The sequence below is a fragment of the Lissotriton helveticus genome (genome assembly GCF_964261635.1).
Source record: "Lissotriton helveticus chromosome 1_1 unlocalized genomic scaffold, aLisHel1.1 SUPER_1_unloc_59, whole genome shotgun sequence".
Classification (NCBI taxonomy): domain Eukaryota; kingdom Metazoa; phylum Chordata; class Amphibia; order Caudata; family Salamandridae; genus Lissotriton; species Lissotriton helveticus.
The window spans coordinates 448017-460439 of record NW_027611702.1 but is presented as its reverse complement, the minus strand read 5'-3'; the positions used below and the strand labels follow the sequence as shown (position 1 = coordinate 460439).

The following is a 12423-nucleotide window of genomic DNA, read 5'->3' as shown; positions in this document are numbered from 1 at the left end:
TGGTGGTGGTAGTGGATGTGGTGGTGGATGTAGTGGTGGTGGGTGTGGTGGTGGTGGATGCGGTGGTGGTGGATGCGGTGGTGGTGGATGCAGTGGTGGTGGATGCGGTGGTGGTGGTGGATGTCATGGTGGATGTGGAGGTGATGGTGGATGGGGTGGTGGTGGATGTGGTGGTGGATGCGGTGGATGTGGAGGTGGTGGTGGATGCGGTGGTGGTGGTAGTGGTGGATGGGGTGGTGGTTGTATTGGATGTGGTGGTGGATGTAGTGGTGGTGGTGGATGCGGTGGTGGTGGATGCGGTGGTGGTGGATGTGGTGGTGGTGGATGTCATGGTGGATGTGGTGGTGGTGGTGGAGGTGATGGTGAATGTGGTGGTGGTGGTGGATGTGGTGGTGATGGTGGATGTGGTGGTGGATGCGGTGGTGGTGGATGCGGTGGATGTGGTGGTGGATGCGGTGGTGGTGGTGGATTCGGTGGTGGTGGTGGATGGGGTGGTGGTTGTGGTGGTGGATGTAGTGGTGGTGGTGGATGCGGTGGTGGTGGAAGTGGTGGTGGATGTGGTGGTGGTGGTGGATGTGACGGTGGTGGATGTGATGGTGGTGGATGTGGTGAATGTGGTGGTGGATGTGGCGGTGGATGTCATGGTGGATGTGGAGGTGATGGTGGATGTGGTGGTGGTGGTGGATGGGGTGGTGGTTGTGGTGGCATTGAAAGCGTGTTAACTGTTGGCAAACGCGCAATTTTATTTTTACGTGCATACTTTTCTTATTCTTAGTTTTCAGCATGTTTATTGCAATTTGGATTAAAAAAATAAAGCAAACCCCCTGGTGGATTTTCATCCGAAATGCATTGGGGAATGGGGATTGAATTTAGAATTAGGAATGAATTATATTTCGGCAGTTCTTATCAACAATTAAATAATCAGTTTATAGTGGCGCTCTCAAGTGGCTTGGAATCACATGGTGTAATAAAAATAACAATTTGAATTAAGTTAATTCAGGTTTGGTTTATGTGTATGGCAGTATTTCGGCTTTAAAGGCAGTGCACCTGTGGGACTATCCTTTTTTTCTAGGATGTTTACGCAACCTTTAATGTCATCCCGAATGGAATTTCTTTGGAAATAAAGGCTTATTTGCTGTGTTTTTAATACCTTGCACGATGGCACAGTGTGTCCCCTTGATCTGCAGGACAGTTAGCTCCCGGCAGTACCGCATAGGAGGCAGGCATGTGCATGGAATTGCTCGTGCAAGGGTCCTCTGGCAGATATGAAGAGCAATAATTAGACTAGAAGTGACTCATCTTACAAGCTCTAGTGTTTTCTGTTATCGCTTTAATAGCTTGGATTTCCAAAGTAGTAAATCTCTTTTAAAGGGAAATATCCTAATACTAAATAGTTATTTCTGTTTGGTTGAGGTGTGTCAGAGATTAGACGAATTAATCCAAGAGCACACAGTGTGTCAGTGAAGAGCTGGGACTTTACGCTCTTTATTTGAAACCAATGGTACAAGCACCATAACAATCCTTCGGCATTTAAAAGAAAACAATGCTCATAGCCTATTTGGTGTCCCTTTTGGAGATTTCCGGCTCACGCCCATGAGCGTTTCACTCTTTATTGCACGTGAGCCAAGTGTCGCCCAGGGCTGAAACTTGATAGGCTGAAAAAATGGACTGCCTACACTGATTTGCCAAACTCGACCGCGTTTTGGTTGTTTACAATTCCACGAAGAAAGGCAAGTTCTCGGCAGAAGCTCTTTGTGGAGAACCGAGAGCAGGTGTTTAAATAAAGCGGCAAAACAACCAATTAATCTTGATTTATTTGTCTCTTATTATTATTTTAGATAATTTTATGATGTTGATTGAAAATACCGTGTCGAACCATTATAACAATGTATCCACGAGACCCACCCCCCCTTTTGCAATTAGCAGTTTGTTTTGTTGACCCTATTCTGTGCATTCTGTAGACGGTGAGGTTAGGAAGAGCGTGCAACAACTCCAGTGAGTACCTCTTAAAATACAGTTGCTTCAATCATAACAAGATGGCCGTAGCAGGCGCGTGTCTTAGGGTTCGCTCATCTCGTGCTAGTGTCTTTCTCCCTGGGTCAGGGGAGGGGGCGGAGCGGGGAGAGGTGCGACACGGCAGGCAGGGGAGGAGAGTAGGAGGAGGAGGGGGAAGAGAGTAGGAGGAGGAGGGGGGAGGAGAGTAGGGGAGGCACGGCCTAGCGGCCGTGTGTTTAAATAAAGCGGCAAAACAACCAATTAATCTTGATTTATTTGTCTCTTATTATTATTTTTGATAATTTTATGATGTTGATTGAAAATACCGTGTCGAACCATTATAACAATGTATCCACGAGACCCACCCCCCCTTTTGCAATTAGCAGTTTGTTTTGTTGACCCTATTCTGTGCATTCTGTAGACGGTGAGGTTAGGAAGAGCGTGCAACAACTCCAGCGAGTACCTCTTAAAATACAGTTGCTTCAATCATAACAAGATGGCCGTAGCAGGCGCGTGTCTTAGGGTTCGCTCATCTCGCGCTAGTGTCTTTCTCCCTGGGTCAGGGGAGGGGGCGGAGCGGGGAGAGGTGCGAGACGGCAGGCAGGGGAGGAGAGTAGGAGGAGGAGGGGGAGGAGAGTAGGAGGAGGAGGGGGGAGGAGAGTAGGGGAGGCACGGCCTAGCGGCCGTGCAATCAAGAAGTGAGGGGGCGGAGCTGGGGGAGGCTGTGAGAGAGAGTGGGCAAGGCAGGCAGCTGGGGGCATGTGCACGCGCTTTTAAGCTCAATGCGCATGCGCATTGAGCTTAAAAGTCACGGGCACTGCAAGGAATCGCCACGATTCCTTGCAAGTTAGTTAAAGAGTGGTTAAGCCCCCATAGTCTCGCAAGCTCGATGCGCATGCGCATCGACAGGCGAGACCTAAAAATGTATATATGTTTGCAGTACCATAGAGTACGTTGTAACAGTCTATACTAAATATGGAACCCTAAGTAATGTTATATTATATATGCATGATTTTTACCAGGCTGGGTCAATTGCACCCGATATTTTGAGGCAGCGGTCGGAAGGATAAAGTGTACATCCCTCACTTTGTCATCATTGTATTAGAGCGAGGGTGTAGGGAAAGCACTTTACATCGTTGCCATTTGGATAAAGCTACTGTCCAGTTATCCAAAATGATAATTCTGTGTTAAAAAGTTACAATGCAAGGATAAAATTCACTAACACTATGTGAATAAAACAATAGTGTTGTACTAAATAATTTTGTCATTTATTGGGTTTTTATTTTAATTTGTTTTGAATAATTCTGATTTGGTCAGGGACCACTCTTTTTATAACACGTAATTACCCAGGTCCCTCTGACGCTCTGGGTTGACCCCCCTTTGTACAACATAGTACAGATGGAAGCAGATGCAGAGGGGTGCACCCACCTACCTGTGGGCCTCCTCTGTACATCATAAGCCCCTACTTGTGTGCCTCCTCTGTTTATACCTCATAGGCACCTACCACTGCATCTCCTGTTTATACCTCATAAGCACCTACCTGTGCACTTCCTCTGTTTGTACCTCATGAGCATCTACCTGTGCACCTCCTCTGTTCATACCTCATAAGCACCTACCTGTGCACCTCCTCTGTTTATACCTCATAAGCACCTGCCTGTGCTCCTCCTCTATTCATACCTCATATGCACCTACCTGTGCTCCTCCTCTGTTTGTACCTCATGAGCATCTACCTGTGCACCTCCTCTGTTTATACCTTATGAGCACCTACCTGTGCACCTGCTCTGTCTGTACTTCCTAAGCATCTACCAGTGCACCTTCTGATTGTACCTCATATTCTCCTACCTGTACACCTTGTCTGTTCATACCCCACAAGCACCGACCTGTGCACCTCCTCTGTTAATACCTCATGAGCACCTACATGTGCGCCTCCTCTGTTTGTACCTCGTAAGCAACTACCTGTGCACCTCCTCTGTTTGTACCTCATAAGCACCTACCTGTGCATATCCTCTGTTTATACCTCATAAGCACCTACCTGTGCACCTCCTCTGTTTGTACCTCATAAGCATCTACCTGTGCATCTCCTCTGTTTGTACCTCATGAGCACCTACCTGTACATCTTCTCTGTTTGTACCTCATAAGCACCTTCCTGTGCACCTCCTCTGTTTGTACCTCATAAGCACCTACCTGTGCACCTCCTCTGTTCATCCCTCATAAGCACCTACCTGTGCATCTCCTGTTTGTACCTCATAAGCACCTACCTGTGTACCTCCTCTGTACCTCCTAAGCACCTACCTGTGCGCCTCCCCTGTACCTCATAAGCACCTACCTGTACATATCCTCTGTTTATACCTCATAAGCAGCTACCTGTGCATGTCCTCTGTTTATACCTCATCAGCACTTACCCCTGCACCTCCTCTGTTTGTACCTCATAAGCACCTACCCGTGCACCTCCTCTGTTCGTGCCTCATAAGCACCTACCCATGTACCTCCTCTGTTTGGACCTCATAAGCACCTACCTGTGCATCTCCTCTGTTTGTACATCATAAGTACCTACCCGTGCACCTCCTCTGTTTGTACCTCATAAGCACCCAGCTGTGCATATCCTCGGTTTATACCTCATAAGCACCTACCTGTGCTCCTCCTCTGTTTGTACCTCATAAGCACCCACCTGTGCACCGCCTCTGTTTGTACCTCATAAGCACCTACCTGTGCCCTAAGATCACCTCTGGATCTCCCAACGACCAAGCACCTCCCCAGACTCTCACTAAGGTCATTGACGTCATTCGTCCGGTCATCTTGGATGTCCTTAATGCTTCCATCACCTCTAAATCCGTCCCTCCTCCGTGGAAGTGTGCGATGGTTAAAGCCCTATTAAAAAAGCCCACACTGGACCAGAACAACTTGGCCAACTATCACCCTATCTCGTTACTTCCGTGGATGAGTAAACTGCTTGAGAGGCACGTTAATAACATCTTAGCGGACTATCTGGAGTCCAATAGTCTGCTCCGTGCCTCTCAGACAGGGTTCCGCCCTTTGCACGGAACTGAAACCGCACTTTTAGCAGTGACGGAGGAAGCCAGAGCTGTGTTGGACTGGGGAGGAAAAGCCGCCATCATATTACTTGACCTCAGTGCCGCGTTCGACACGGTCAACCATGCCACATTATTACAACGACTGAGTGGCCTGGGCGTGTCGGGCGCGGCCCTGGAATGGCTGACCTCCTTCCTGGACGAACGATTCTTCCAGGTGTTTGAGGGCGAGGCAGTCTCCCCCAAACATCCACTCAGGTGTGGGGTTCCCCAGGGCTCCTCCCTGAGCCCCACCCTTTTTAATGCCTATATGGAACCTCTAGACAAGATAGTCCATCCCTTTGGTGTGCGCATTGTTACCTACGCCGACGATACCCAACTGGTGGTCTCTTTGGACCACTCCGAGGGATCGTCTACCACCCTAGGTCCCTGTCTAGAGGCTGTGGCCAGGTGGATGCAGTATTCCTGTTTGAAACTCAACGGGGAAAAGACAGACATTATGCTGTTGGGCAATCCTTCCCCGTCTGCCCTAGCATCCATCTGGCCCCCATGTCTTGGCCTGCCTCCTACCCCCAAACCTCAGATAAAGAGCCTCGGAATCTGGCTTGACAAGGCGCTTGACTTTTCGGTTCAAGCCACTAAGACTGCCTCTACATGTTTCGGGCTGATGAAAATGTTGCGCAAGGTGCTCCCCCTGCTCCCATTCCAGGCGAGGAGGATCGTGGTCCAGGCCCTGATACTCTCCCGCCTGGATTATGGAAATGCCCTATACATGGGAGCCCCGGTAGCAGTCACCTATAGGCTGCAAGTTACGCAAAACTGTGCCGCCCGTCTACTCTATAACATTCCCCGCTGGCAGTCAGCCAAGAATGCCCTAAAGGAACTTCACTGGCTCCAAGTAGCGGCCAGAGTGCAGTTCAAGGCCATGTGCATTCTGCACAAATCCTTTCATCGCACTGGTCCGGCAATTCTACACTCCATAGTCACGCCCTATGCCCCGTCCAGAGCCCTACGCTCTAGCTCTTTACAGCTAGCAACTACCACCAAAATCTACAAAGCTCGCTGGGGCGGTCGCTCCTTCTCTCATACTGCGGCCAAGCTTTGGAACTCCCTTCCGCCTTCTCTCCGAGAGAATAATAACCGTATGTCCTTCAGAAGGTCTTTAAAAACTCACTTGTTCGCAAAAGCTTGTTGATCTACCCTGAGCTCGCCATAAGCAATCAGTCAAAAGCGCTGCGAGGCCTCCGGGTAGTTATGCGCTATACAAGTGTAATTTTTCATTTCATTTAATTTCTGTGCGCCTCCTCTGTTTGTACCTCATGAGCACCTACCTGTACATCTTCTCTGTTTGTACCTCATAAGCACCTTCCTGTGCACCTCCTCTGTTTGTACCTCCCGGAGGAGATTCTGAAGCGAAGCTTGTGATCACCATACTACCAACCATGGCTATGACTATTATCTGATGTTTGCTGTGTGCATGCTTCAAGTGTGTCCCCTGCCTCAGCCAACAATGAACCCTGTGGAGTGAGTACATAGACCGAGGGGAGTAGGGAGCTGAAGGACATGGAACGAGATAAACCTGGATAAAAGAATTGTAGGATGGGAGAAATGAGACTTTACCCGTGGACAACAGACACCTCCTCCTTCTCTACCAAAGCCCTGTTGAGTCACAAAGTAGCATCCTGGCCTTCAGACAGACCACAATAAGTCAAATATCTCGTAAATGTTGAAAAACTTTTATTAATATACACACATCTATTGGATGTAGGGATATTTCAGTTAATTTATTGATTGTGATGGATTCTCTATGAGGAATAAATGACTGATATAGTTGAACAATAAATGACATGATTTAATGTTTGTTTGCCATATCTGTGTGCACAATATAAAGACAGGCCTTTGCAATCAGCCCCTCATTCTGTTGTACAAAAAGCCCTGGAAGGAGCTGCTGATTGAATTACAACAGGATCTTAACTTTACCTACTTTAGGAAGAACTAAAGACTCAATTTTTAAGTTGTCTTTCAGGGCAGAATCAGTCCATAGTTCAAAGGAGATGGATATATATTACGCTGATAGAAAATCCACCTCAACTCGGGATAATGCTCCAGTCTTCCAGGTTAGAAGGATCCAGAAATGCTTGAGCCTGGAGGGCTGTAAAATGTGTTGAAGGTGACTTAGGGCTTTATTACGAGTGTGGCGGTCTTCCAATCGTACTACCACTGCGAAGGTACCAGGCAGACTGCCAAGCCCATTGAGAGCCCGCCGCCGCATAATGAACTAAATCCAGGGTGGGTGGGCGGTGCAGCAGCGGTCTTGCGGCGGCTGTATTAGGCTCATTAGAGAGCCTAAACATCATACCACCACCTTAAGAGTGCCTGCAGCACGTTCCTGCACCATGTCATGCATGCCAGACTGTGCAGGAACAAGGGTGCAATTCCATAGGGTGGCACAACATGTGCCCCCTGCATGCAACCTCAGAAGCAGAATCGGCCGGGGCCCTGTTAGGGCCCCTTACCTGCATGTCCTTTATCCTTTTCATGGTGGGGCGGTGGATATGCAGACTGTAATATGCTCGACAATGTCGGCATTGGCACTGCCAACATATTCAGGGTGTTTGCAGACTGCCTCCACGGCAGGATCCTTGATCCTCGCGGGGTGACGGTCTCGTGGCGGTCCCACCACCACACTCATAATACGGCGGTCAGACCCCCATTGAACCCCCACCATGAGTACGGCGATCATGAAGGCCGTCGCACTCGTAGTAAGGCCCTTAATGAGCGGCAAGGTAAAGGTGGGAGTTGACATTTGAGCTGATCCAGTGTGAACATGAAAGCATTGTGGAAGAAGGTGTCTGGAGTTACCTGTCATATATACTTCCTAAAGTGTTACCTTTGTCATGTATACTTCCTGAAGAGATACCTTTGTTATACACTTCCAAAAGAGTTACCTTGGTTAAATACTTCCTGAAGAGTTACCTTTGTTATACACTTCCTGAAGAGCTACCTTTGGTAGATACTTCCTGAAACTGAATTAACGGCAGCGCTTCCTGATTCCTCTCTTTTTCCACAATCTGTTCTGTTTAATTGTCCATGTGTATCTACCTAAAAACTGTTCCTGTAGCACATGAGTGCTCTGTGGCTACCCTTTCGTTAGTAATTTACTCTGGACCAATGGTAAATCACTGCCTTTTGTGACATGTTCAACCACAGTTTTAATGAAATATCCATGTATGGTAAAATGTTCCTTACTACATTTCAAATATGGTAGAGAATAGATTTCTTCTACAGCTGGTTAAATATTGTGTATTCACATTCTATTACATTTGAATTTAGTAATATTTAATTTCTTTACATCCAACAGAAAATAAGCCTTAAATGCACGGGTTGATTATGAATAATGAAGATAACACATCAAACCTGCAAAAATTATCAAAAATAAGGAGCTCCAAAAACATCAGTGCAATCAGAGGCAGAGGACAGATCCAGGAAGACGCAGTCAAGGCTCTGCACCTTGACACCCCAAGACGAAGAAATGACCTCAACAAAATTAAGGCAACAAAACTGACAAACCACCTGCTGTATAAACAAGCGTCCAACACCAGCTTTGATCATGAGGCCGGTATGAGAGTTGGAGGAAGGTCTCGTGTCTATTTGGGATCCATAGCTTGGAACAAACTCCCTCTTCAGCTTTGAGCTGTTAGCAACATGATAATGTTTGAAAAAAGGTTGAAAACGTGGCTTTTTGTCAATGTTTGAAACAACTGGATTTACTTTCTTTTCTGACCTGTGCTTTGCCCCGGGACACTCTTTGGAGTAGCTGTACACATTACGAGTCGCTTCACTATCATGATATGGCTAGAGCAGTGCTTCGCTATCTAAACTGGCAACAGACCTCCATTCAGTGCTCTAGGTGTATTGCAAACTCTTTCTAGCCAAAACAACAGGCACCAGGGACAAGCACAACAAGGTGGAGCCTAACAAGTGAAGGCTAAAGTAAAGGGGAGTGCAGCTCTCTAAAGTACAGAGTATTGTCCCAATTTGCACCTACCGGAAGGAAGATTAAGCTTCTCCCGCAAGCAAGCGAAGCCATTATCCAATCTAAAGATGCAATCCCCGACAAGGAAGCCTTAATGATATTATGAATGTGTCAGGTATTTAGGAGTCTTGTGTTTTATTGTTAAATCGGAAATCAAGCGTCCAAAATATCACACACATACAGGGAATGTGAAAATAATGCAAGTGGTTTATTAACTATGCTGACCCTTCAGGAAACACGGTCAGGAGAAAAATCGTGCAATTGCACTGAATATGTCAAGAACTTTAGCCAATTAGAAACCCTAAAAGAGCATCAGCAAATACAAACAGGGAAAAAACCATACCAATGCACTGAATGTGTGCAGAGCTTCAGTCGGTTAAAACATCTCCAAACACATCAGCGAACACACACAGGGGAAAAACCATACCATTGCAATGAATGTGTAAAGAGCTTTAGTCAAATTGCAAACCTCCACACACATCAGAGAATACACACAGGGGAAAAACCATACCATTGCAATGAATGTGTAAAGAGCTTCAGTCAAATTGCAAACCTCCACACACATCAGAGAATACACACAGGGGAAAAACCATACCATTGCAGTGAATGTGTGAAGAGCTTCAGTCGGTTATCACTCCTCCAAACACATCAGCGAACACACACAGGGGAAAAACCATACCATTGCAATGAATGTGTGAAGAGCTTCAGTCAGTTATCACACCTCCACACACATCAGAGAATACACACGGGGGAAAAACCATACCATTGCAGTAAATGTGTAAAGAGCTTCAATCATATTTCAAACCTCCACAGACATCAGAATATACACACAGGGGAAAAACCATACCATTGCAAGGAATGTGTGCAGAGCTTCAGTCAGTTATCACTCCTCCAAACACATCAGCGAACACACACAGGGGAAAAACCTTACCATTGCAGTGAATGTTTGAAGCGCTTCAGTCAAATTACACACCTCCACACACATCAGAGAATACACACAGGGGAAAAACCATATGATTGCAGTGAATGTGTAAAGAGCTTCAGTCACTTATCAGACCTCCGGAGACATCAGCGAATACACACTGGGGAAAAACCATACAATTGCAGTGAATGTGGAAGTAGTTTTAGGGTACTATCAAACCTCCACACACATCAGAGAAGACACACAGGGGAAAAACCATACCATTGTAGTGAATGTGTGAAGAGTTTCAGTCAAATTACAAACCTCCGCACACATCAGAGAACACACACTGGGGAAAAACCTTACCATTGCAATGAATGTGGCAGTAGTTTTACTTACTCTTCAGCATTAAGAAATCATCAGCGAGCTCACAAAGAGGAAATCTTTTAAATGCCATGAATGCTTGAAAAGCTGTAGTCCATTATCAATCCTAAGCAAGCATCAGCAAACACACGCAGAAGAAAAGCCATTCAAGTGCAATGAATGTGTGAAGAAATTTAGTCAATTATCAAGCCTATGTAGACATCAGCTTGCACTCACTCTGTAAATACCATACAACTGTAGTGAGTGTAGAAGTAACTTTAGTGCATCTTCCGCATTAAGGATTCATCAGTTAACACACACAGAGAAAAATCCTTTCAGGTGCAGTGAATGTGTGAATATAATCTGTCAGTTATTAAACCTACGAATACATCAACTAACATACACAGAGTAAAAATGAGCATTGCAATGAATGTCAGAAGTGATTTTGTCAATTGCGAACACACCTGGGGTAAACCATACAATTGCACGAAAAGTGTGCCAAGCTTTTGTCAATTTCTAATCCTACATAGCCTCAGCGAACACACACCTTCATTTAACTCACTTAGAAATAATCCCAGATATGCAGTGAATTCAGAAAGAACTTAAGAACATTAACAATAATATTGACTCATCTGAGGACATAGACAGGAGCAGAACAGTACAGTTATTGTGAGATGAAGGAATTACAGGAACAAGTATATAATTATGTGGGTTATTCAAATACCAGATGAATGAAGACTCGACTAGAAGAAAAGAAGAAAACTAAAGATTTGTAGAATAATAAAAGTGTCTGTTCCCAGTGATTGTTCACTTCGGTACACATAGAAAAAACAACGTGATATAATAGGAAATCCACTGGGAGAGTAGCACAATGTGGAATAAAAAAAAAGAAACACTGGTGGTTTTTATTTGGCGATGAAGAGTTACAAAGAAAAACATACTAGTGTTCCTGTTCATGCTACCTGTAAAAGTGTAGGGATGAATACGATTCTGCCTGCACACATTGCTATATTAGCATAAGTGAGTTCGTTGCTCAAACGCAATTTTTGCTGCTTTTGAACATGACACTACGTCTCTGTTTTTATAAAAACAAACTGCTTGCTTTTCCTTCACATGAGAACGGTCTGTTTTTCACATCTCTAGACTCACACTGCGACCTCAAGTCTGCACAAAGTGTTCAAGGTTAAAATAACAATGTATGGTGTTGATGCAGGTTGATCGACCCACGCTCTAGACACAACACGTACACAGCTGCTCATTTCTGAAACTCAGGTGCTTTTAATATTGCACTGCATGCATGAGACTAGCACTTCTAAAAAACTTTTCAATCGACAAAGAGCTGTGCTTATCTGGGATGTGATTCACTTCACCTGACTTTGGAGGTATGGGGTTCCCAGTTTTAACCTAGAGATCTTCTATTATTATAATACCTAGCTCCTAGCAAGGGGAGGGTGGTACACAAGGCGCTATAGACCTGGTTCCACTATCATTATAATATGAATTCTCCCTTTGTATTTTATGGAATTGTAACAATGTTGATTGTATGCATCTTTTTACTTATGTTAATAAAGATACTGCATCTTAGAGCACGTAGTTGAAATAAACTTTTAAACTATACAGTGTCTCTGATTGCTCACATTGTGGACATTTATGAGAATAAAAACAAAAGAGTGTTCTTGATTCCCACTATTCCTGAGAGGTCCCAAAGTCGCTTGTTCATTGTTAGCTTCGCTGTAGTACGGAGAATGAATGAGACACTGTTGCTAGTCGGATAGGGGTTCTGGGCACTGAGGTGGATTTTTGGTACACCACAATACACTGAGGTCCTGATTTCCTGCGCATAGTTCTGTGCATGAGCAGAATTCCCGCAACATGGCGCCCAACGTCTTGATTAGTGCTTGTATCTGTCCACAATAGCCTCAACACCTTTTCCGGTTAACAGGCGTGACGGATTAACCTACCTATACGAATGTTTTATATTTTAATTCAAGCATGAGATTTATAAAAAGGTTTACATTTTTAATTACTACACTTTTTTGTACTGCAATTTATATAAATTGGTTTTCTTCTCTATGTCCTCATGGGTGATATTGACATAG

General features: G+C 45.3%; 1 protein-coding gene across 1 annotated transcript in view; it reads left to right on the top strand.

The window, feature by feature from the left end:
• The window catches only part of LOC144806272 (uncharacterized), a 255137-nt gene extending 243198 nt beyond the window's left edge, over positions 1 to 11939 (top strand). The window contains 2 exon segments of the mRNA XM_078672665.1: positions 9209 to 10392; positions 10394 to 11939. Coding sequence (XP_078528791.1) covers positions 9209 to 10392; positions 10394 to 10568 — 1359 coding nt within the window. The 3' untranslated portion in view covers positions 10569 to 11939.
• Positions 11940 to 12423: the final 484 nt, after the last annotated feature.